The sequence below is a fragment of the Strongylocentrotus purpuratus genome, unplaced genomic scaffold, assembly GCF_000002235.5.
Source record: "Strongylocentrotus purpuratus isolate Spur 01 unplaced genomic scaffold, Spur_5.0 spur5_scaffold_14, whole genome shotgun sequence".
Lineage (NCBI taxonomy): Eukaryota > Metazoa > Echinodermata > Echinoidea > Camarodonta > Strongylocentrotidae > Strongylocentrotus > Strongylocentrotus purpuratus.
Window position 1 is genome coordinate 2,901,045 of NW_022145599.1, and position 22,862 is coordinate 2,923,906.

The window sequence follows — 22,862 nt, forward strand, 5'->3', positions numbered from 1 at the left end:
TTGACCAGCAATATTTCCCAATTTGCGACTTGTTTTGAAATGCCGTTTTATTTACACACAATGTTGTGGCCTAATGTACCAGCAAGTAAGTTTTGGGTTTCATAAAGACTTCATGATTAACATCGCTGTATACAAAGTGTTGAAACACCTGGGGAATCAAGTATTAAAGAGCCTGGGAGATTGAAAATGCGTATTTACACTGCAGACCAAAATCATATTCACAATAGTTACTTGGGATGTGTGTAATTTATACATACATACATTAACTTGTGTGTCCATTACTATGATTAGTGGTCAACCATAAAGAATGCACACAATTGTCGCTATAGTGTGTCCTTCATCCTAGCTCATTCTATCTTTATCTTAATAATTTCAGATATGAAAAATCAAAGCAGGCTTTTTATCCAAGGCTATTCCTTCCACATTTACAGAGTATATATCTGAATGCATTGTTCAACTATTATGTAAGATAACACATTCACAACATACACAGATAATGACAGACTTGTACATTTTTTGTCTCAAATATTTTATTAGATATGAAAATGTACAAAATATAAGAATATTCAGCAGGTACATACATGTACATGCACAAAAACAGTTATCAAGAAGTACATGCACATTTCTTCTAACATCTTGTTTTTACATACTGTACCATGATTATCCCTCTCTTCTTTATATCTACAAATACATAAAAATCTTTCTCAATGTACATCAACTCTTCCTCAAGATAAATTACTAGCTTCTTTTTAGCTAATAAGAATACACAATAGTTTGCAATTACTATGTACATGTAGGTAATATAATTTCTTGTTTATCATTCTACAAATATCAGTCAGACAAGATAATGCCCCATTTGTTGACTTCTTTTGTTGTTCCACTTATTATAATTTATCTAATCATATGTTTAGCACAAAGAAAGTAAACGTTGGAAAATAATGAAATGCCCTACTTAAAAAAGATCTAAAGCACACAGCAAACGAGAATGATGGGTGGGTTGTGTCTCACGCTGGGTACATGTACTGTTAACCACTAAATTAGTCATACCCCTTGTAAATTTGATGTTTTGTGTTTGTTTTTCGTAACTCAAAGGTGAAAGGTGGACTGGTTGCATTAGGGCCTTTGGTGAATACTCCTAGATGTGAGCTTTAACATGTCAATTTTTCAAGAAACACAAATCAGAACAAATCAATTTTTCATATACTTACAAAATTACAAAACTTGTTGAGGGTATGAATAATTTAGTTTCACATGTAGTCATGTACATTGCTTACATTACATTTTTGACTTTCTGGACATAAAGGTCAAACAAGCAGTTCACAATAATAAACCTCAGACATCAATGTGGCCAGCAATGTATGAAGAAAAAAAAATTATATATGGAATTGTTTTCAGTTATTTAAAGATAAACAGATGATAACAATCCTATTATTATGCACTAAAAGTCCAAATTTCTTACAGAGAAAAGACTTAGAGGCAGACATGATGAAGATCGATGTGCACCCTAAATCACATCAAACTCAACAGCCTGCATAATATTAAACCCAAGGTGAAAAAATCAGTGCGATATCCATGTATACCACAAGAAGGAGGTGACCTTAAACTCATGCTGCAAAATATTTTATCAAGAACATGACCAAATACACATAGAATGTGGTACATAACATGTAATCAAATGCAAAAAGTGACAATAACACAATACAAAAATAATCATAGAAAAAGTTCAGTCCCCCATTTATTTTTAAAAGGAGTTTTGCTGGATCAAAATCAATTGCAAGTCATCTAGTCGATAGCAAAGTTACATTTGCCAATTTGCTGTGAGGAATACCACACTCACCTTAAGTAGCAATTGAATTTTGATCTAACACACCTCAATATGACCATGTTTAAAGGATAGTGTGTGATGTGCTACATGTATGCTTTATGCTTGCTTAGGACAATCACATAAATAAGAATTCCATATCACAATACTTGCAATCAAAAGTTGAATAGCTTGACACAATTACATGAACAGTTGCATACTCCTAGATGTGATGGTTTGTTTTTACACCACTGCAAAGAAAGCATGTTTTAGCTTGTAAGTAATTAGCAACTAACTAGATATAGTTCCACAGAGATGCTGAGTCAAATGAAGATATAGGTGGATAACATTATCAAAGCTTCTCAGAATACTGTAATCATGGTAATTGACATATGGTGCAAATTGATAATAGAAGAATAACTTATATTTTGATTGATCACAATACATATTCAATATGCATAAGAGCAATACACAGAATTGTAATTGCATAGATACATTCAGTACAGTTCAATCACTGTTAATACACTTCTCACCAAGAATTAAAAGAGAATTTTATCTCATTCAATTCATGACAATGTTGGAATGTTATCCAGTTTTGAAAAATAAATATGTACCATAACAGCAATGTATGATCAATACCATGCTATCTAAAAATGATGACGTTGCTTGGGGTCAAATAAATATATTATATACGGTTTCAAACTGGTTTCATATGTAATGCTTACAGCTGAAACGACACTAAATTGACCAAATGAATAGTGGCTTCACAGAGATTTCAAGATGTTGAGGCACTGTTTTGGATTTAGAATACTAGCAAGTCTTATGTGTGGTACTGGCTTCCGTAAGGACAGAATGCTTACGGCTAAGGATGCAGGGTTGGATTGAGAATACTAGCAAGACTGAGGTGTGTTACTGATTGAATGCTTACAGCTAAGGATGCTGGGTTGGATTGAGAATACTAGCTAGACTGAGGTGTGTTACTGATTGAATGCTTACAGCTAAGGATGCTGGGTTGGATTGAGAATAGTAGCTAGACTGAGGTGTGTTACTGATTGAATGCTTACAGCTAAGGACACTGGGTTGGATTGAGAATACTAGCTAGACTGAGGTGTGTTACTGATTGAATGCTTACAGCTAAGGACACTGGGTTGGATTGAGAATACTAGCTAGACTGAGGTGTGTTACTGATTGAATGCTTACAGCTAATGACGCTGGGTTGGATTGAGAATAGTAGCTAGACTGAGGTGTGTTACGGATTGAATGCTTACAGCTAAGGACGCTGGGTTGGATTGAGAATACTAGCGAGACTGAGGTGTGTTACTGATTGAATGCTTACAGCTAATGACGCTGGGTTGGATTGAGAATAGTAGCTAGACTGAGGTGTGTTACGGATTGAATGCTTACAGCTAAGGATGCTGGGTTGGATTGAGAATACTAGCTAGACTGAGGTGTGTTACTGGCTTCAAACAGAATGATATGCTGTCCAGATAATGGAAGAATCTGCAAAGAGAAAACAAACACAGATATGGATTGGCTTGTATCATCAAATATGGTAACGCTTCTCATGTAAAAATCATGTCATGAAATGTATGCAGCAAACTGTTTCTTGCGTTCATCTACACTAGTATGGGGTTAGCTGGTAAATGCATTGGTATCCAAACACCCACCCTTACTGTGTCATATTCTAGCTACATAGATATTCAAACATAGTTTAGGCTACTAACTTAGTAGTGTATCAGAAGGGCACCTAATCCAAATTGAACTTCCACAATTGTTACATACAGTTGAAAAGGCTTTGTGAAACGGATCAGTGTGACTATGCTGTAACACCCGTTTATCTACAAAGCTGTTCTACATACCTTCTCTTGAGGTTAGCTTCCTTCCTGAGTTCCTCATAACGACAGATCCCTCTGAGCATAGGCAGGTAGTCTAACGTCAAGGCTGAGTGGTTAGTATACAAGTGGTCTGGAAGTCTGCGTACCACCGAAGAGTTTGTTTCTCTGGAAAATCATAGGGAAAAGAGTAGGGTATTTGAAAACCAATGAAAACAATGTGGTTATTTTTAATTCTGACAAATCTAACTCTGTTGATGTGCTAGCATCAATTATACATGCAATTCTTATTCAACAAGTATGGCTAGATCACCTTTAGTATGTTCATCATTCTAAAGTCCATTTCAACATGTTCTTCGGTGTACCTTCAATGTCGTTGTCAAACACGAATTTTATCCATTCTAAATTTAGAACAGGGAAAATCAGTCCCTGGTATTTTGAGTGGAAGGAAGAGTATGTCCTTATAACTAATATATACATGGGCATGCTTAACAAAGGAACCATCAATTCAAGGCACAATCAAAGACTTCACATTATGTAAGTTGTCTGATGAAAGCAGACAAAATAGTTTAGGAACAAAACCAAAAATATCTCAGGGAAAAAAGTGCAATAATAAAGGGCTGAAAGATACAGTATCTACTTTAAGTGTAAATAAAACAATATTCATCTAAAATGTACATACCTCAATGTTGCTTCAGATGTGATGGCCTTGATGCGTAGAAGGGCTTCATGGTCCGATGGTAAGACGCTACGTTGAATCTCCTCCCATCTTGTTTCATCCTGCCTTGCTTCAGCAACCGTTCTTCTACACCTCTTCACACAATCCCTCAGACTCATCGCCTCTAAGCAGCAGTTCATATCCACTATGTTGACCTCACCTCTTGAATCACAGTGCCTGACATCTACCTGTTCATAATCATCTCCTATCCAATCCTCACTGTCAATCAACCCAGGCATGAGCAGTGGATGCCACCATTCATTGTTACCATAGCGATTGAGATGACTGTCTTGTTGCTGACTGTGGAGGAGCATTGTATCCATCTCTGACATCCTGTCTGCATGCTCCGCCATGATATTCATCAGATCACCACCGAGTTTAGATGACTTCTTTTTCTCATTTTCGGTCAGTTCATGGTCAGCTGACTCGCTAGATGATTTCTCATTGGACGAGAGGGATGCATAGCTTGCTTTGGTGTCTTTGGAGGTAGTAATTGAAGAGATGATTTGAGGTAGGTTACAGTGGACAGCATCGATTCTAAGATCATGGAATGCTCGGAGAATGGATGCTAGTATGACAGGATCATCTAACCTCTGAAAAAAGAAGAAGAAACAGAAATAACAAATTGTCTCCTCTATATAGAATTTTTTTGTTTTAAGTATTCATTCATCATAACACTGATGTTTGAGGTTTCATCATAGACTTAAATTCCTTAAACAATACTTTATTACTCTTATTTCAATCTTTCAACTTTTGTCTTTAAAAGATTAAAGAAACAGAAAGAACTTTGAAGAATACGTGCATATGTACTTGCAAATATTAATAAAGTATCCTGGACAACTCAATCAAACCTTCCTTGCTCATACACAAAGGTGCGGTTTGCACTTGGTGAAGGCAATTGAGTCGACGTTGGCCATAACTCCCAAAAGGATCAGCCTTTTCATATACAACTTACTTGTATGGTCAATGTAAGGCACTTTTCACCCTTATATTCATTCTCACTCATTTCTGGTTTCAAATACTGAAATATCCTTCTGCAAATTTAATCATCTTCATCTATTTCTTTTCACTCACCTTCAAAAGATGTAATGAGTCTATCACAGGACCTGCAACATTTCCAAGTCCAGCAATGCTCTCAAAAAGTCCACAATAGTTCCCAAGACCTGTCCTAAAACTGTGTTGTCCTAAGCTCTCTTGAATACTGTTGGTTTCATTGTCTTTGGGTGTCTCCTTCTCGCTCGTCAGTCCCATTTCATCCATCATCTTCAGCACATCCTGGGGTTTGTACCCCTTCATGGAGTAGTACTCCCCAACCGCTATAATCTTTGTCTCTAGATCTATCAGTTCTTGCGTTAGCTCCACTATGGCTCCACCCACCCTGGTCTCATCCCCACCCACATCACTTGTGTCCATTTCACTAGTGGCCGATTGAGACACCGGCTTTCCTTGCGATATTCTCTCTCTTGGAGCATCTATCATGTGTTCTCTCTTATCATCCTCCTCCCCATCTGGTCCCAGCTGGATTGAATCACTCCTGGGCGTCGCTCCAGAACTCACCCAGAACTGGAGATGTTGCAGGCATCGTCTAATGTCACGGTCAAAGAACTCGGCAACCAATCTCAGGTCTTGATGTGAGATGGGAACATCTTCAGCGAGGCACAGCAGCTTTAGGTGACTAACCAATGGGTTCTGTGTACCAAATGAGAAGAATGAAGTCATTATTTCTTGATATGCACCAAAGTGTAGTCCAAGATCAGTCTTTAAATCAGTTAGTCAGTTAATTAGTATCAGGGATTCTCTATATTCTTACCACTATTTGACATTTCATCAAATATAACAAGTATATACTTTGTTGATTAATAAAATGGCCAAAAAATGAATAAAATCTGATTAACTTGCCCACAAGTCAAATAGAAATTTACATGTCCAAAATGTTCAAACCGAGAGAAAGATCACAAACTCGTGAGGTTTGAGAGTTGAAACATGACTAAATCTAGTATACTAGTGTATCTGACATTATGACACTTACCAATGGTGGGGGTTTGAATGTCAGCTCATCATATCTAGAAGTTAAACTGAATGAAAACCTTGGATCTAAAAAGAAAGACAGGAAACATACATAAAATATAATTACTGGAAGGCACATGTTCATAAAGAGAAGATAAAAGAGCCACTACAATTCATTATATATAATTGTGGTATATATCTAACAAAGCAGATTTTTCTTCCCCCTTTCTGACAGACCGGTACACTTCTTCAATTTGATCTATCCAACACTTTGTTCAATTACATATTTACTAATGAGGCGATAAAACATTTACATAAATACAAGTAGTAATCATGTGTATAATAACATTAGTGTAAAACAAGACGGTAAAAAGTTCATCTGATGATTATTACCTGATGTTGTAAGGACAATGGGTCTTTTACTGCTCTCCATGAATGACATCACAGTGGACAGGAATCCTTTGTCTTCTTCAAATATTATATCAACCTGAAAGAAAGAGAAGTATAATCAAGCTCTAGCGACTGTGTTCCAAAGAATTTCATCATACTGCCCAGATTAGATTGGACAAACTGGCAAATTATTCCGTTTTAAAATGTATATCATACTTTTGATAACGTGCAAAGAATTGTTTTAATGGGTGATTTAAACAAAAATACTGGGATACCAACCTTTAAAGAAATTAGGCCAATCAGGCATCCTACACTGAATCAGCAAGATTTAATATAGAATGGCAAAACATCCATATTTGACCCTTTCAATGCTATCAAGTTACAAACACTTGCTTGTCCTAGGGAACCTAAAAGAATTCAGTTGGTCATTTTAAATTATCGGTATATGTTTAACTTTGCATATCTAGCATTCACTCTTGTTTCATGTAGAAAATAGAGTTACATTGACAATTAATGATTGCAGATTGTAGTAAGTTGTATTTCTGTGGTGGGAATCCCAGGACACAACACAACATGAGTTAAGTGACATTGTACACACCTCATCAAAGAGGATAAGTGATGTTGAAGTGATCTTAGGTTTGGTGCTGGCTGCTTGAGATCCAGGTGGCTGGGATGAGGAGATCTTCTTGATGGGTGACTGTTTGATGGCTTTCTTAGGAGACTTCTTCACACTATTCAAGAACAAACAAGAAAATAAGGTCAGACCTGTACGAAACAAAGTCATTAAAGCCCCTCTGCACTAGTTTGGCCGTGAGGGATTAGACCTCCCTGCAAGGTCAGTTACAGGTGGTTATCTCATCAAATCAGCTCTCAATTAACATAAGAAAAAGAGGACCATGAGGATCAAAGGTCACAGATTAGGCATTGTTTGCTATATAGAGGGCACAAGTAGCTATAAGTTGTGCAGTGGGGCTTTAAAATGACAACTGAAATTATTTCTTTAGAATTTTCTAAAACAAATGAAATATAATAATGTTATCTCTGTATAAAAATGCTTAGTTCTTTGCTTGGAAAAATATTTATACACCAATAAATGCAGGCAGCATGATTAGGTACAGTACATAGAGGTGAGCCATGGCAATATATATTTAATTTTTTAAATAGTACTATCGGTAAGAAGAGGTTAAAGAGATTTATTAATTATCGTGAATAAATCATCTTTCAGAGCAAACCATCCTTTGCTATGATGAGAAATGTGGAATCTTAAGCCTGGTCAAGATTTCAGTATTACTAACTGTATCAAAGAAAAAGAAAAAAAAAAGGCACGTTCAGAAATCTTGCCACAAAAGTGCAAAGCATATTTAGATTAAGATGGCAAAGTGTCTTACCAACCTGATGAGTAAGCATGTGTAATAAGCGCAAGCCACAGCCTGTAATCAATGGTTACCTTGCTTTTCTTGCTATTTAAAAATTAAATATTATTATTATTATTATAAAAATTAAATATTATTATTATTATTACCTTGCTTTCTTGACTGGAGATCTTTTGGTACTCGAGCTAGAGGAGCTCCCAATCTTGACGAAACCAGCGAAGGCTTTGGGAAGGGCTGGTTTCTTCTTCTTCTTGGGTGAGGCAGGCTTGGTAGAGACAGACTTGCTTGGAAATTGATTAAAGAACCTGGTGGAGGATAAGCCTGGTTGCCTAGCAACCTGATGTGACTGAGTGCCTTCTCCAAGCTCTGCTAAGATCTGTCGGCCATTGCGACGGGATGACGCATTCACCTCAAACACCTGATGAAATTAATTGGAAAACAACAAAAACTTATAGTAAGTTTAAGTATCAAAGTCTAGAGCACATTAACACATACTTACCTTAAAATCATTTTAATTTTTTATTAAACATAATGTAAAACCATCTTAAAAACGGTATCAATTATTTGAAACCTTATGATACACCAAAATAATAATTTCCTGCAGTAGTGAAAATAATAGCAAACTTCTGCTACAATCACCATGCTTTGATTGTCTTCTTCATTCTAGAGAACCAGGGGGGTGTTTCACAAAGATCCTAAGTTAAACTTATCTCTAAGTTGGACCTAACAACTATGGAAAGCAGTTAACATCTTTGAAAATATTTTGTAAAAGATAATTTAAAAAGCATAAAATGTTGATTCTAGTCATTCATATTTTTTATTATCAAGGAGATATTTAATGGTCTTGATGTAGAATTTATAAAAGTCTAAAATATTTGAATTTTTGCTTTTGAATATATTTTATTTTGAGGCTACAACTGGCTCTGCATAATGTTCAAGTCCACCTTAGAGTTAAGTTTCGGATCTTTGTGAAACACCCCCCCCCCCCCCCCCCTAAGGATCATATAAACACTGGTCCTGTCATGGATACTGTCTCCAGGATGATTAACATCAAATACACTTTAGTTACCTCAAATCCTAGCTCCTGTGCACAAGCATAGACAAGGGATGTCTTTCCTACTCCGTGTGGTCCAGAAAGCAGAATGGTGTTACATAATCCATCCTCCTCATCACTGTCTTCGATATCACTACAACAGAAGTCATCATCACTCTCATCATCACTCTCGATCCTCCGAGAACCTAGGTAGAAGTGAAGGAAATATACACAGGGCTGTAAACATTGTAGATGTATGACAGTGAACATAGGAATAGCAAATTACTTCCTGTCAATTTTAGCCTTTCATATACAACTAAATATATGATATCAGTGCTCTGTCCATGAAGCCAGTAAAACAAACATACATAGGGAGTATTTGTAAAAGGAAGAGGTAGATGGAATTTTCAAGAATGACTAAGGATAATTTTTTTTTTTAATTACACATAAAGAATCTATGAGTACTGCAGGCATAATTACAATAACTCAATGACATATTTGATTGCAAGTTGAACTATCGCATCATGATAAGAACAACTATGGATAAGCATATAGTTAACAGGTACAAAGTTTATCTGTTTCTAACCATATGAGGAAAGATTATATGAATACGTTTTTGTAAGTGATTACAAGGAAATTAACAAGGACATGCCAAGAGATCAGGGCCCGTTGCATCAAACTTACTATTGATGGTAACTTAGCCATCAATAGCAACTACCATGGTAACAGAGCTCAACACCATCAAAATCAAGGTTTCCATGGTAGTTACCATTGATGGCAAAGTTACCATCAACTGTAAGTTTTGTGCAAAGGGGCCCAGATCTAATTCTATTCCAATCATTTCTACCCGACCTCCCTCAGGTATCTAACCCTTACCTTTAGATTTTCTCTTGTCCTTCCTTTGTGCATTCCGTGTCTTCTCTTTCATTCTCAGTGTCTTCTTCTTCCATTCCGTCAACCACGAGCTAAACTTCCTACAGAGAGCAGTGTTACCAATCATTTCAGAAACGGCAGTCGGCTGATACTTCTCAGTCCACAGTAACCCAGCTCGTCGCTTCTCTTCTCGGCTCTCTGAAGAAAAAAAGGGGGAAAAAATCAATCAGGAAGAGAATTTGCAGGAAAATAGTGTGACAATGCAGATAGATCCGCACTATCATGTTTTTTTTATATTTGCAATTCATCCACAATGGATATCCTATCAAAATAAGGAGCTTTTATGCAACTTGCCAGCTGTATGTACAATAAAGCTAATTGTTAGTTATTGCATGGTACAGACGGATGGGACAATATGCTCAAATTAAGTTTATTCAACCTTGGTCACCTTTTATCTACTGGAAAAGAGATAGATTCAGGGGTGATAGTGGGCACTAAAAAAAAAGGGATTCGAGGGGGGGGGGGAATGGCATCTAACAACATTCCCCCCCCCCCCCCCCTTTTGAGTAAGGATATTAGGAAAATCAGGAAAATCAGGGAAATTTGGGAAAAGAAGGGGAAAATTGGGAGAAATCAGGAAGAAGAAGAAAAGTAAAATCAGGAAGAATTAAAAAAAAGAAAAGAAATCAGGTAATTATCAGGTCTGTAGATGAAGCAGTAAATCATCAATACACTTAATGTTCAGAAGAGAGTAAACTTTGAATGCTTATAAGACCCTAAACCTACCTTCCACTACTGTATCTTTCTTTCCATCCTTCTCTGCTTTCTGCTCCTCTTCTCCTTTCCCATCTCCATCCTTCCTCTCTTCCACTTCTCTTGACACCCTTCTACTGCTCCTCCTGGATGACCTCCTCAAAGACCTCTCCTCTGCATCTCCTACCTCCTCTGCTGGCTCACCATCTAAACCAGCCTCAAGAGATCTCCCAGCACACCCTCGGGTCCCACTACGCCTTGCTATCTTTCTTCTTGCGTTGTCGTCATCGTTTTTATCTTCCGCTTTTCGCTTGCCTCTTGAAAGCTTGGAGCTTTTCATGGTTGGTACACTCTCTGAGCTAGCGGCTGCTTCTTGAGTACCCTGGTCACTTGCTTGAACATCTGGGAAGCACAGAGGTTTAACCATACACAATGGCAATTTGTAAGAAACAAGAATGACAATATTGCTAACTATATCATTATGAAGGTGCTACATGCATTGCACATGTTCAAAATCTCCTCTTGTTACTTGACTAGACATAAATCCATGATAAAATATTGAGTAGAAAAGCATTAGGAAGTCTCAAGCAAGAATCCTTTGACAGGATAACATTTTTTTTGCTGTACTTATGTAAAGACTGAAATATCATTTTTAGATATATTTCAGTCAGTTTCCCTCTGCATTTATTTTAATCTTTCTTTTCTGCCCAGAGCATTTTGAATTTAAAAAAAATAAATAATTACCAGAATTGTCTTTGTCTTTCTTCTGTGTTTCTCCATTTTTCTTTGCCTGATACATCTTGAAGATCTTTTGAATAGGGAACTTAGGGTTGGCTCGGAGGATTTCATCCATGACAGCTTTCTTATCGGATTCACTGACTGGTGGATGTCCTTCAAAGAGCTGAAAACAAGAAACAGTACCCAAATTCACCTATAGCATAATGTACGTCATAAACATGACTTGCGTTTTTCATACAGCCTTCGTGTTTGAGAAGGCAGAATTTTTTATTTTTTTTTACATTTCAGTACTATGTAGTAGGTCGCATCAGTTTAGACATTAATGAGGCTTGTGTCTATGTAAAGACACATATTGATGTCTGTTCCTTACACCAGACCAACAGGTCTACTTTCATATAAGGTTTCATTGTAAAAAAGAACCAGGATGTGAAATGCAAGGTTGTGAGTCTAGTCTGAGGGAGAATTACTGATAAGGTCGGTATAATACAGACAAGGAACTAGAAATATCTCTTTTATGAAGATCACAAGAGTATTGCAAGAGACCAATTGAGTACTAGACAGTCCAATTTTTTTTTTTTACTTGTCCATAATTTTCAACCCATTTGAATACATCTCAAGTCTACAAATAGTTAATTGACTACCGGTACATTATATAATGCACTTCACTTCATGTAGCTGAAAGTTCAAGAACACTTACATCAATAGCATTATTTGTTCAGGTGACTTTTGTGATCAGGAACCTGTTTCACAGAGCTTTTTTTCAATGACAAATGACAAAAATCAGTGACAAATCTGCTGATAACCAATCAGAAGCAAAGATTCACTGGCTTATAACAAAAACTGTCATTTGTCACTGATGATAAGTTTTGTAAATTAGTGGCCAGGGCTACAATTTTTTAATGCTGTAAACACTTACCTTGAACTTACAACTAATGGATGGAGATGAGACAGATGATGGAGCTAATTTCATGTCTTGGCTGATCTGTGGTTTTGCTTCAAGGTCATCTTTCAGCTTCCAGTTGCCAAGTCCAGGACAGGGTAGCTTCCATAATGGATTGGTATCATCTGAAATAAACAGAAATAATGATACAATATGACAGGAATAAAGAAGATATACAAGTTCTTAAAATATAAAAAAAGAAATAGTGAAACGAGTTTACCATAAATGATTTCTTGGTCTCTAACATGTATTTGCTTCTAGCTTCCAGTCTTTTGCAGCACAAATTGATATCATCATGTGGTACAACCCAACTCATATAAATTCTCTTTAGGAGACATTGCCTTTTGCTCCTGGTATAGAAATTAAGACAATTTGATCACATTTAAATATGGTATAAATAGAGGGAAGAAATAACCCACATGACTGAGAAAGAAAAAAATAATAAAAGAGAAAGGCAAACAGAGTAAAATGGAACGGAGAGAATGAGAAAAAGAGACAGAGAGAGACAGAGAGGGACAAAGTAAAAAAAGAAATTTGGGCAGTGCATGTAACCTACCCTTTTGCAAAACATGGCAGGCTTTGATAAGCTGCATACTGGCATCCTTCTGTGTTAGCGTGGGCTTCATTTTGAGCTGCTCCAGCATGTTGAACCCTAACCCTGGTCCACTGAGGTCACTCATGGTCTCCTTGGAGTCTATCAGACTGTCTCTACTGGCTTCATCTACTGGTAAGGATTCAGCTATGGCAGCCAGGATACTATCTTGCTTAAACTTCTTGGCAGCAGCTAGCTGGCCTTGCTTGGTGAAGATTGGGGCTAGTTTGGCAGCAGCTGTGAATCAAAACACAATATCCAACAATGTATTTACTCAGTGTAAAAGCAAGACATTGGCAAGACATTGGCAAGACATTGATCTACATTTGCCACACTCAACCCAGGTGATGTAAATGGGTACCTGGCAGGAATTAATTCCTTGAAATGCTGGAGCGCTGTTATGGCAGCTAGGCTAAAGCCGGGGTAATAATAAATGCGTCTTGGAATAGAATTTCTAGATAGATGGCGCTATAGAAATGCCTATTGTTATTATTATGTTATAATTCTGGTCTCTATGAGGTAAAGAATTCTATATTGTAATTTCAGACCCTTTATCACATTCTAACAATGCTGTATGTTGTTTGGCACTAGTGAATCAATAAACAGATGAACTTTGATACAAAGCAAGTACCATGAGTCAAAAGCTGTTTTATGGAAATGTAAAAAGTATATCTACTCACGTTTAGGTGGTGTCTTTGGTTTATTCCTTGAGCTAGATCTCCTCCGTGGCGTCTGTGCACCACCTCCAACCTTCTTCTCAGACTTCTTCGCAGGTTTCTCTTTAGTTTCCTCCATCTTGCCTTTCTTATTCAAAGAGTAAGCTTTCTCAGCCTTAGATGATACCGCCGTTGACTTTGAGTGAGGAAACGTTGTTTGGGTATTCTTCTTCTTCACAAGTTGTCTTGACAGTAGTGTTTTAGAAACCAGAGTAGTCTGATGTCCCTTCTTGGCTTTCTGTAGGAGCTGTTGAGCTTTGGTAACCTTGCTGTTCTTCTGTAGATACAAGAAACAGGATATAGGTTACAATCATACAAGAATCTTTGACAAGATATGTTATGCAATTGAAGCCTAGTGTGAGGAATCATTAAATTAGACCCCCCCCCCCCCCAAAAAAAAAAGTAACCGTGGCAGCAAGTTGCAAATAGGGGGAAAAAATGAGTCCCGATATAGTTGTTAGCCAACAAACTATAATTTGACTCTGGTAATAAGAATGTGAAATCTATAGCAGCTTAAAATGCAATTACTATCATCATATCTTAAATATTTCAATTGGGGTTCAACACTAATTGCCAGGTTAGAAAAAAAAAGGTATTTATTTAAAAAAATAATATAATTAGTAAATTGAGTAGGTCATTTTTTAATTGCTAATGCTCTGATATATGATACCACCATCTTACCTTTGGTGATGCTTTGATGGCAGTCAGCTTCAGTCTGATGGGACCTTGACCTTTACCCCCTGACATCAAGGAGGACTTGAACTTTTGGTGCTCAGTCTTTGATCTCTCTGATCCTCTCTTCTTATCTTTTACCTCTGCCTTCACAGATGTTTTATTGGAACTCGGTGTAGCTTTCTTAGTTTGTTTATTGGCTTTGGTCTTCAGCGGTTGGACATCCTCAAACTCTTCCAGGCTAGAATCTGCATCAGTGGATGCCTTGGAAACTCTGGCTCTCAGAACACGTCTTGGAGGTATCAATGAATCTTCCTTTGTCTCTTTTTCCCCCACAAAAGACTTTGAATTTGAGCTTGGCTTTGAAGCAAGAGGACTTTCCTGTGACTCCCTGTCCTTTCTGGCTACTGCTACCTTCTTACTCCTTTTCAATTTCTTGTTTTTCGCAGTCAACGAATCCTTCTTTATAGTCCCTTCCTTCTCTTTCTTCCCCTTTGCAATATTATCATCCACATCCTGTGTTTTCACAACATCTGGTTTGTCAGGTAATTCTTTTTGCTTCTCCATTGTTCTCTTTTCTGTATCATCTTCACCATTGTCCTTGACCTTCTCTTTGGTCAAGTCTTTCACATGCCCAGATTGTTCTTGTTTATTCTCCTTGGTAGCTTCCTCCTTGGTAGATTCCTTCTTGGTTAGCTCTTTCTTGGTTACATCTTTCTTAAAACCTGTAGCTTTTGGCTGGAAAATGTTATACACTGGTCCTGTTTTCTTAGGTTCATCTTTTGTCTCTATAGATATCAATCTGAGTTCTGGACTTGAGTCAGGTACACAGACGTTAGATATCAACCTGCGTGGACCAAACCCTGTTTTCCTGGAATCCGTCTCAGAATTCAGCATCTGTGAGGCACTAGGAGAAGAGTCTTTGTCTCTCCCATCAAGGGGACTGTGCACCTGAGCTTTGACGGTGATGAATTTACGAAGGCAGGTGTCACTATCATTGGCTTCCTCTTCCTTCATTGTATGCTGATTGGCAGGTGGTGTAGCCAGCTGGTCCCCAGTGGGACTTTCTTGAGAACATCGAGAGTCGGGAGGTGTAAGCATGATTGAATCTGGTGGATGGTCAACTTCTTTTGGAACACTTTCAACAACATCTTTGGTCTCATTCTCAATTTCACTTTCTTTATTATCCTCATCTTCCATAGAGTTTCTCAAGAAATCTTCATAAGATACTATTGTACTGGTGTTCTGTGCATCTTCCCCATTGCAAGGCATCTCAGTACCATCTGATTCAGAGACTTCCATCTCATCTTGGCCTGTAAGAGGTTGCAAGCTTCCATTCTCTGACAAGTCATGACCTTGCTTAGAGTCTTCACTATCAATAAAATCAGCTATGGAATCTGAATCTAGTCTAGATTTTCTCTTTCTCCTGTTCTTGGGCGGTGACTCAAAATCCCTGTCTTCATCATCACTTTTAAGATTGGAATCTGATTTGTGTTTCTTAGGCTTCTTGCATACTTGTTTAACTTCTCCTCCCCGTTTATTCCTTTTCAGTTTACTGTCACCATCCTCAATAGCATTTGCTTTTTCAACTTTCAGGGAAGAATCTTCCTGACAGTTTTGATCACTAGAGATTTTAGGCTGATCTGGGACAACATTTTTCTTGGTCACTTGAAAGTAATTTCTTAGGTCTGTTGGCTTGCTTTCCTCTGTCTGTGGGGTAGGTTTGCTTGGTGGTTTAAAGAAGTTTGTTATGGAGGGTGTCTTGACTTCTGCCTTCTTTTGCTTTGGAACAGAGACCTCCTCCTGAAAAGTGAAGAATACATAGGATATAGCCTGACAGAATTTACAGAAAGGAGTGACATGGACATGTAAACCAGATTTACACAAGAAATATATCTTTACAAGAAAAAATAACCTTAAATCTTACAGCTGGTATTTACCAATGGCTGAACATACATGAATGCAGATCACACATTTTCTGTTGAGAATTTAGTTTAAAGGGGAAGTCCACCCTGAAATTAAGTTAGTTTTAGTAGGAGTAGAAAAATGAGAGAAACAAGTCAGTGAAAGTTTGAGCAAATTCCGATTAAAAATAAGGAAGTTAGGATTTTTGAAGTTGTGATCAATCAAACACAAATTGGCAACTCTATGACGTATCATACGAGCTCAACTTCCATTTGCTCAGTACTAAAAAAATCTAAAATTTTCATTTTCCCTCAAGAAAAATTTCAACCATACATGCACCCTAAATATAATAATTGCAAATATGTTTCTATACTCCCCCTGCAAGGAACAAATATATATTCCGTCATCAATAACGAAAAAAACATGATTTTATGGAATATTATGCACAAAGCAAATGAAGGAGAGCTCGTATAATAAGTCACAGAGTTGCCAATTTGTATTTGATTGATCACAACTTCAATAATTCATAACTTTCTTATTTTCATTCAGAATTTGCTCAAACTTTCACTCACCTGATTTTCTTATTATTCTGCCTCTATCGAAACAAACTTATTTTGGGGGTGGACTTTCCCTTTAATATAAAAAATATATATGTTTAGAGGTGAACAAATTGAAGCAGGACACGCTCTATGTAGATTTCATCAAAGTAATCCTCTTCAAATGTCTTTCCATTTCAACAGGAATATAAGATACATATATTTTTGGTAGTCATTTCGGATATGAATATCAAAGACCAACTAACCGGTACTAAAAGAACAATGACAATGTATTTGAAGTCAACATGCCAGCATTTCCCCCACCTACAATTTTGTTTAAACCGAGTGCACAAACATTCAGAATAATTATTACCTGTACACAAAAGCAACATATCTTTGTCATTTTGTTGAATTTCACAAAATATTACCTTCTCAAGAGCAGCTTCCTCCAGGGTTTTCTCCATTACACCAATCATGAGTAGTCTGTGATAAACATCATCATAACATCTTCTAAGAAGGAACACATCTAAAAATCATAAGCACCTGAAAGAAAAAAAAAATTGAAAATATTTTTGTCTGGACGGTTTTAGTTTCATGATTTTTGCAGCTCTCTAGATTTAGACCCTGAGCTGTCAGTGACCCAAAAGTTTTATTAATGAGCAAAACATCATCCAATTGTGATGTCCTTGCCTTGCTAAGCCCAAAGAGTTAAGATATTTGTGTGGTAGTACTAGTAGCTAGGTCAGCATGCATTCATCATCCGTTGCCAGTTTGTGGTCATAGTTAAATTATTTCAAGTGAAGCTGCTGACTTCACTTTATGTCACTGGCGATGACTAGAAATAGAATGCAACTAAAGCAATTGTCACTGAGTCACTGATGAGGCGAGTTGGCTCAGTCGGTAAAGCGTATGCCTGTTGAACCAAAGATCCCGGGTTCGACTCCAACCCAGGCAGATGACTGAAGTCTGCGTTGTGTGTTAACGTGCCCCGGCCCCCCACTCAGTGTTATTTAGGGTACGCATATGCGTGTTCCAACCGACCCCCCCTTTTCAGCAAAAGTCTGGTGTGTAAAGTCAATACAGCTCGACCTTTTTCTTTTGTATACGAGCCTTTTTCAGCACCCCCCCCCCCTTTTCAGCAAAAGTCCGGTGTGTAAAGTCGATACGGGTCGACCTTTTTCTTTTGTTACGAAAAGGACATTTTGGCAACACGCATGGGGTCCGTCCGTTCTCGGAGTGGGGGGCCGGGAACGTGCCCCTTCCCTTGTTCATAGACGCAGGTTATGTCAAGTGGAAAACACTCCGTCCCTCGGATAGGACGTTAAATGGAGGGCCCCGTGTACAGGAGAGTCACCACCCTTGCACGTTAAGAACCCATTGCACTATTCGTATAAGAGTAGGGGGAAACCCCGGTGTAATGGTCCACCTGCATACCTCAATCAGGCCGAGTATACGGCATCTGCAAGAATCTTCAGTATTGAAGGAGGCAGATTATCTTAAAGAAGAAGAAGAAAAAGAAGAAGAAGAAGAACTCAGCAAATTCCTGGCACACACTCAGTCACAGACCACCGCCTATTTAAACTAAACTAGACCTATACCATTTTCGTAAAGTCAGCATAAAAAAGGTAATGTAAAATCAGATTTTTTGTACACTAGAGTCTATATTTATATTATTTCTTGCTTTTCCCGCCTGCCCCCTCCCTGGCCCCCCCCCCCACTTAAGGAACGGAGGGACCGCATTCATGTTCCAAAAATCTCTGGTAAAGCGGTACTTTTCATGCAACACAGTCCGGCTCGTATTGGCCCGTATTGAATTTACACACACAGACTTAGAGTTAGAGGGGTGCTTTCAAAGGGAGGGAACTAAATAACACGAATGGAGGCAGGATCAACATTGCAACCTCTAGGCAAAGGGCAGCGTATTTGTCATGTAACTCAGTCGCATTGCCAGTTCATTATCAATCATGAGACTTGAGTCTTCTTGACTGACATCACTCATCAGAAACACTTGGAAGATTTGGTTAAATTCTTGACCGCGATTTCAAAGTGTGTTGAAGAGATAATATTAATAATCAGATAGGTCTAGATCTATTCAGATCGTCTAATGTCACTCAGCGCCCTTCATAACATTACATTTACAATAATACAAACAACATTATGAATAAAGTTCATGACATCTTCATGTCATCTTCATCAGAGTTCAGACATCCTGTGATAAAAAAAAGTTGCATGGAAAAATTGGAAGTCATGATATTTATTGATAATCCATAGGTTCTAAGTGATAATCTAGGTCGACTGACACATACCTTGGCTAAGACAGATTCTCACTCCCACCTAACGAAGTCAAGGATACATGAAATGCAGTCTAAACGTCTTTGTACCGGCAATTCAAGCTAGGTAACCTAAGAAGTCAAATCGCTGAATTCGAATTCATCAGCTCTGTGTACATATTGTGTATCTCCCGCGGATTTCAGTGCGGGAACCATAGATAAGATTTCCTGGCGTTTGTTTAGGTCGATATCAAGGATATGAGTACGTACTAAACGCGTACACCGTTCGCATAATGTAGAAACGACCAAGAGAAGTCTATTACCGGTGAAATTTAAGAAAATGAGTTTCACCCGAGCCAAGAGTCAAAATTCTTTGTGTGGGAAGTGGGGGAAGTGGCTAGGGCGGGGTCGGGGGTGGAGTGCCGGGGGAGGGGGGGGGGGGGGGGGGTGTAATAATTTGACTGCGGGAAGACGGGGCTTAGCCTCGAAGGGACATGTTATGCACGAATTTGTTTGTTGCCCCAAAAAGTTCCCAATAAAATTGTTGATATGGTTAAGAAAGAGAAATCAACTTGATTTTTCTTTAGTAAGTTTAAGAGTGATCACTTTGTTTGTGTCAATCAGATTTTAACTTTGTAAGAAGTGCCCCTTTACTTTGACAAGTGCCCCTTTTCCTTTGAAAAGTTCCCATTTTCCTTTGCAATTAAGTGTCCATTTTCCATTCTCATAAGAGCCTTTTTTAATCACTAGTAATTCCCTTTTCAGGTACGAGAAGCGCCCCTTTTCACTTTTAATAAGCGCCCCCTTCACCTCTGATAATTGCCCTATTCAAATTTGAGATGTTCCCCTTTTGCTTTGACAAGTTCCCCTTTTTCTTTATAAAAAGTATCCCTTCCCTTTTTAACTCGGATAAGCGCACCTCATAATTTTCACATGTGCCTGCCCCCTTTCCTTTTTAATAAGTGCCCCTTTTCCTTATGATAAGTGCCCCCATTTATAAAAGAGCCCTTTCCCTTAACATAAATGCCCCTTTTCATCTAAGTAAATAGTTCCTTTTCATTCTCATAAGTGCCCCTTTTCATCTTTTGTAAATGACCCTATTTAAGGGATTCAATTTTAATAGATACTCGTTTTACTTTGACAAGTGCCCCTTCCCCTCCTGATAAGTGCTCTTTTCATCTCTTATGCACAATAATAATAATAAATCATTATTATATAGCGCATATCTCAAAAATAAATTTAAGTCCCTATGCGCTAAATGCCCCTTTTATTTTGAAACGTCCCCCCTTTCCTTCATAATAAATGCTCTTATCCTTATTAATTATAAGTGCCCCTTCCCTTTCTCATAATCATCCCCTTTTCACCTGTGATAAGTGCCCCGTTTATTCTAACACGTGCCTCTTTTTCTTTTTAATAAGAGCCACTTAAAAGCTCCATTTCACCTCCGATAAATGCCCCTATTAAAATCTGATAGGTGCCCCTTTTCTTTCAACAAATGCACATTCCCCTTTATCATTAGTGCCCCTTTTTCATACGCATAAGTGCCTCTTTTCATGTATGGTCATTGCCTCAAGGAAAAGAAATATGTAATAAGCAAAAGACAGTTTAATGATAGTAATATTTTTGAATTCAGTAAACGATTGCAAAATGTCAGATGGAATTTGAAATCAAGTGATTGTAATGTGAGCTATAGTTGCTTTTTGTCAAAATTTATTCGCATTTATGAAGAATGCTTTCCTTTGCAAGAAATAAATGTTAATAGACGTAAGCATAAACCATGGATAAATAAAGTATTGATGAAAAAAATTAAAAAGTAATGGAAATTGTATGAAAAATCTTTGAAAAATTCAACTGAATATAGGAAAAGAGTTTACAAACAATACAGAAATAAAGTTACAAATGAAATTAAGAAAGCTAAATATCAATATTTTAAGGATAAATTTAATCATGATAAGGGTGATATTAGACTAATTTGGAAGACTATTAATGGAGAACTTGGTACGAAATCTGTCAAACATTGTGTTGAAAAAATTGATGTAAATGGTTCCACAATTACAAACAAAGAAGATATCTCTAAAAGCTTTAATGAATATTTTGTTAATATTGGTTTCAATCTGACAAACAATGTGCAATATTCCAACAGTTTCTACAATGATAATGTATTTGTTAATGACAAATCAGCATATTTTACTCCTATATCATGTAAAGAAATTATCGATATCGTTCGTTGTTTGAAGAATGGTACCAGTGCTGGTTATGATGATATTAATATTACTGTTGTTAAGAAAATTATACATTTGATTTGTGTACCTCTTTGTTCTATTTTCAATTCTTGTTTGTCAACTGGTATTTTTCCTAATCAAATGAAAATAGCCAAAGTTATTCCAGTTTTTAAAAGTGGTGATCGCACTAATGTACATAATTACCGGCCTATTTCTGTCCTCCCTATTTTCTCTAAAATTTTTGAAAAGTGTTTATATAAGCGTTTAAGTACTTTCTTAACATCGTGCAATATTTTGTCTGAAAATCAACATGGTTTCCGAACGGGACACTCCACAACGACTGCTCTTCTTAATTTCATTGATAAAGTTTCTTATGCAATTGATTCTAGACAGTTCACAATTGGTTTATTTCTTGATTTAAGTAAAGCCTTTGATACTTTAGATCATGTAATTTTGTTACGTACATTAGAGGCTTATGGTATTCGTGGAATTCTTTTGCAATTATTTAAAGATTATTTATCAAATCGTCAACAATTTGTTTCTATTCAAAATCAACAATCTTCATATTTGCCCATTCGTTGTGGAGTGCCCCAGGGTTCAATACTTGGTCCTTTACTTTTTTTAATTTATATCATGATATTGTGAGTTCATCTGATTTGTTACATTTTATATTATTTGCAGACGATACCAGCGTGTTCATGTCTCATAATAATCTCCGTACGCTAGTTGATTCATTCAATTCTGAAATAAATAAATTAAGTGAATGGTTGATCAACAATAAACTAGTTTTGAATGTTGATAAAACCCAATATATTGTATTCACTAAACGACGTATTGAAGATAATTTTGCAATCAATTTTTATGGTCATCAAATTAATCGTACTTCTTGTGTGAAATTTTTAGGTGTTCATATCGATGAATCTTTGACATGGCATGAACACGTTGGTGTCGTATGCAATCGTGTTGCCAAAGCTGTTGGCATTATTTACCGTTTGAGACATTTTCCAAGACATATTTTAGTTATGTTATATTATGCATTGATTTTCTCCCATGTCAATTATTGTAATATTGCTTGGTCAAACAATCATGATTATTTTATTACTAAACTATTTGTTTTGCAGAAAAAAGCCATAAGAATAATTTCTAATTCACCATATCATGCTCATACTTTGCCAATCTTTTCCCAGTTAAATCTCCTAAATGTTTATGACATTAATAGATTGAATATTGCAATATTTATGTTTATGTGTTCTAGAGGCTTATTACCATCTCCACATCAAAATTTATTTTAAATAGTAACATACATAATTATAATACACGTAATGCTGTTGAATACCATCTGCCAAAAGTTAGAACTAATATTTCAAAGTTTACTATTTTTTATAAAGGTCCTCATCTATGGAGCACGATTCCAAACCATCTAAAGAATCAACCTTCCTTAAATAGTTTTAAACGTTCCTTCCGATTGTTTTTATCAAATTTGTACTCAAC

At 37.0% G+C, this 22,862-nt stretch overlaps 1 protein-coding gene across 2 annotated transcripts; it reads right to left on the minus strand.

Annotated features, from left to right (window-relative positions):
- Window positions 1-508: 508 nt before the first annotated feature.
- LOC100892842 (ATPase family AAA domain-containing protein 5) lies at window positions 509-19,338 on the minus strand. Of its 2 annotated transcripts, none has more exons than XM_030983975.1 (18): window positions 19,186-19,338; window positions 17,308-17,422; window positions 14,448-16,241; window positions 13,731-14,043; window positions 13,015-13,287; window positions 12,435-12,583; window positions 11,525-11,681; window positions 10,814-11,182; window positions 10,031-10,225; window positions 9,191-9,360; window positions 8,271-8,539; window positions 7,347-7,479; window positions 6,752-6,845; window positions 6,381-6,445; window positions 5,426-6,040; window positions 4,316-4,944; window positions 3,661-3,801; window positions 509-3,301 (listed from the first exon to the last, which is right to left on the minus strand). In XM_030983975.1, exons 2-18 carry the CDS (start codon window positions 17,353-17,355, stop codon window positions 3,208-3,210), a joined length of 5,508 nt encoding a protein of 1,835 aa, XP_030839835.1. In that variant the 5' UTR covers window positions 17,356-17,422; window positions 19,186-19,338; the 3' UTR covers window positions 509-3,207. The 2 variants fall into 2 exon arrangements, with proteins under 2 accessions (XP_030839835.1, XP_030839836.1); XM_030983976.1 differs by lacking the exon at window positions 19,186-19,338 and adding an exon at window positions 18,314-18,341.
- Window positions 19,339-22,862: the final 3,524 nt, after the last annotated feature.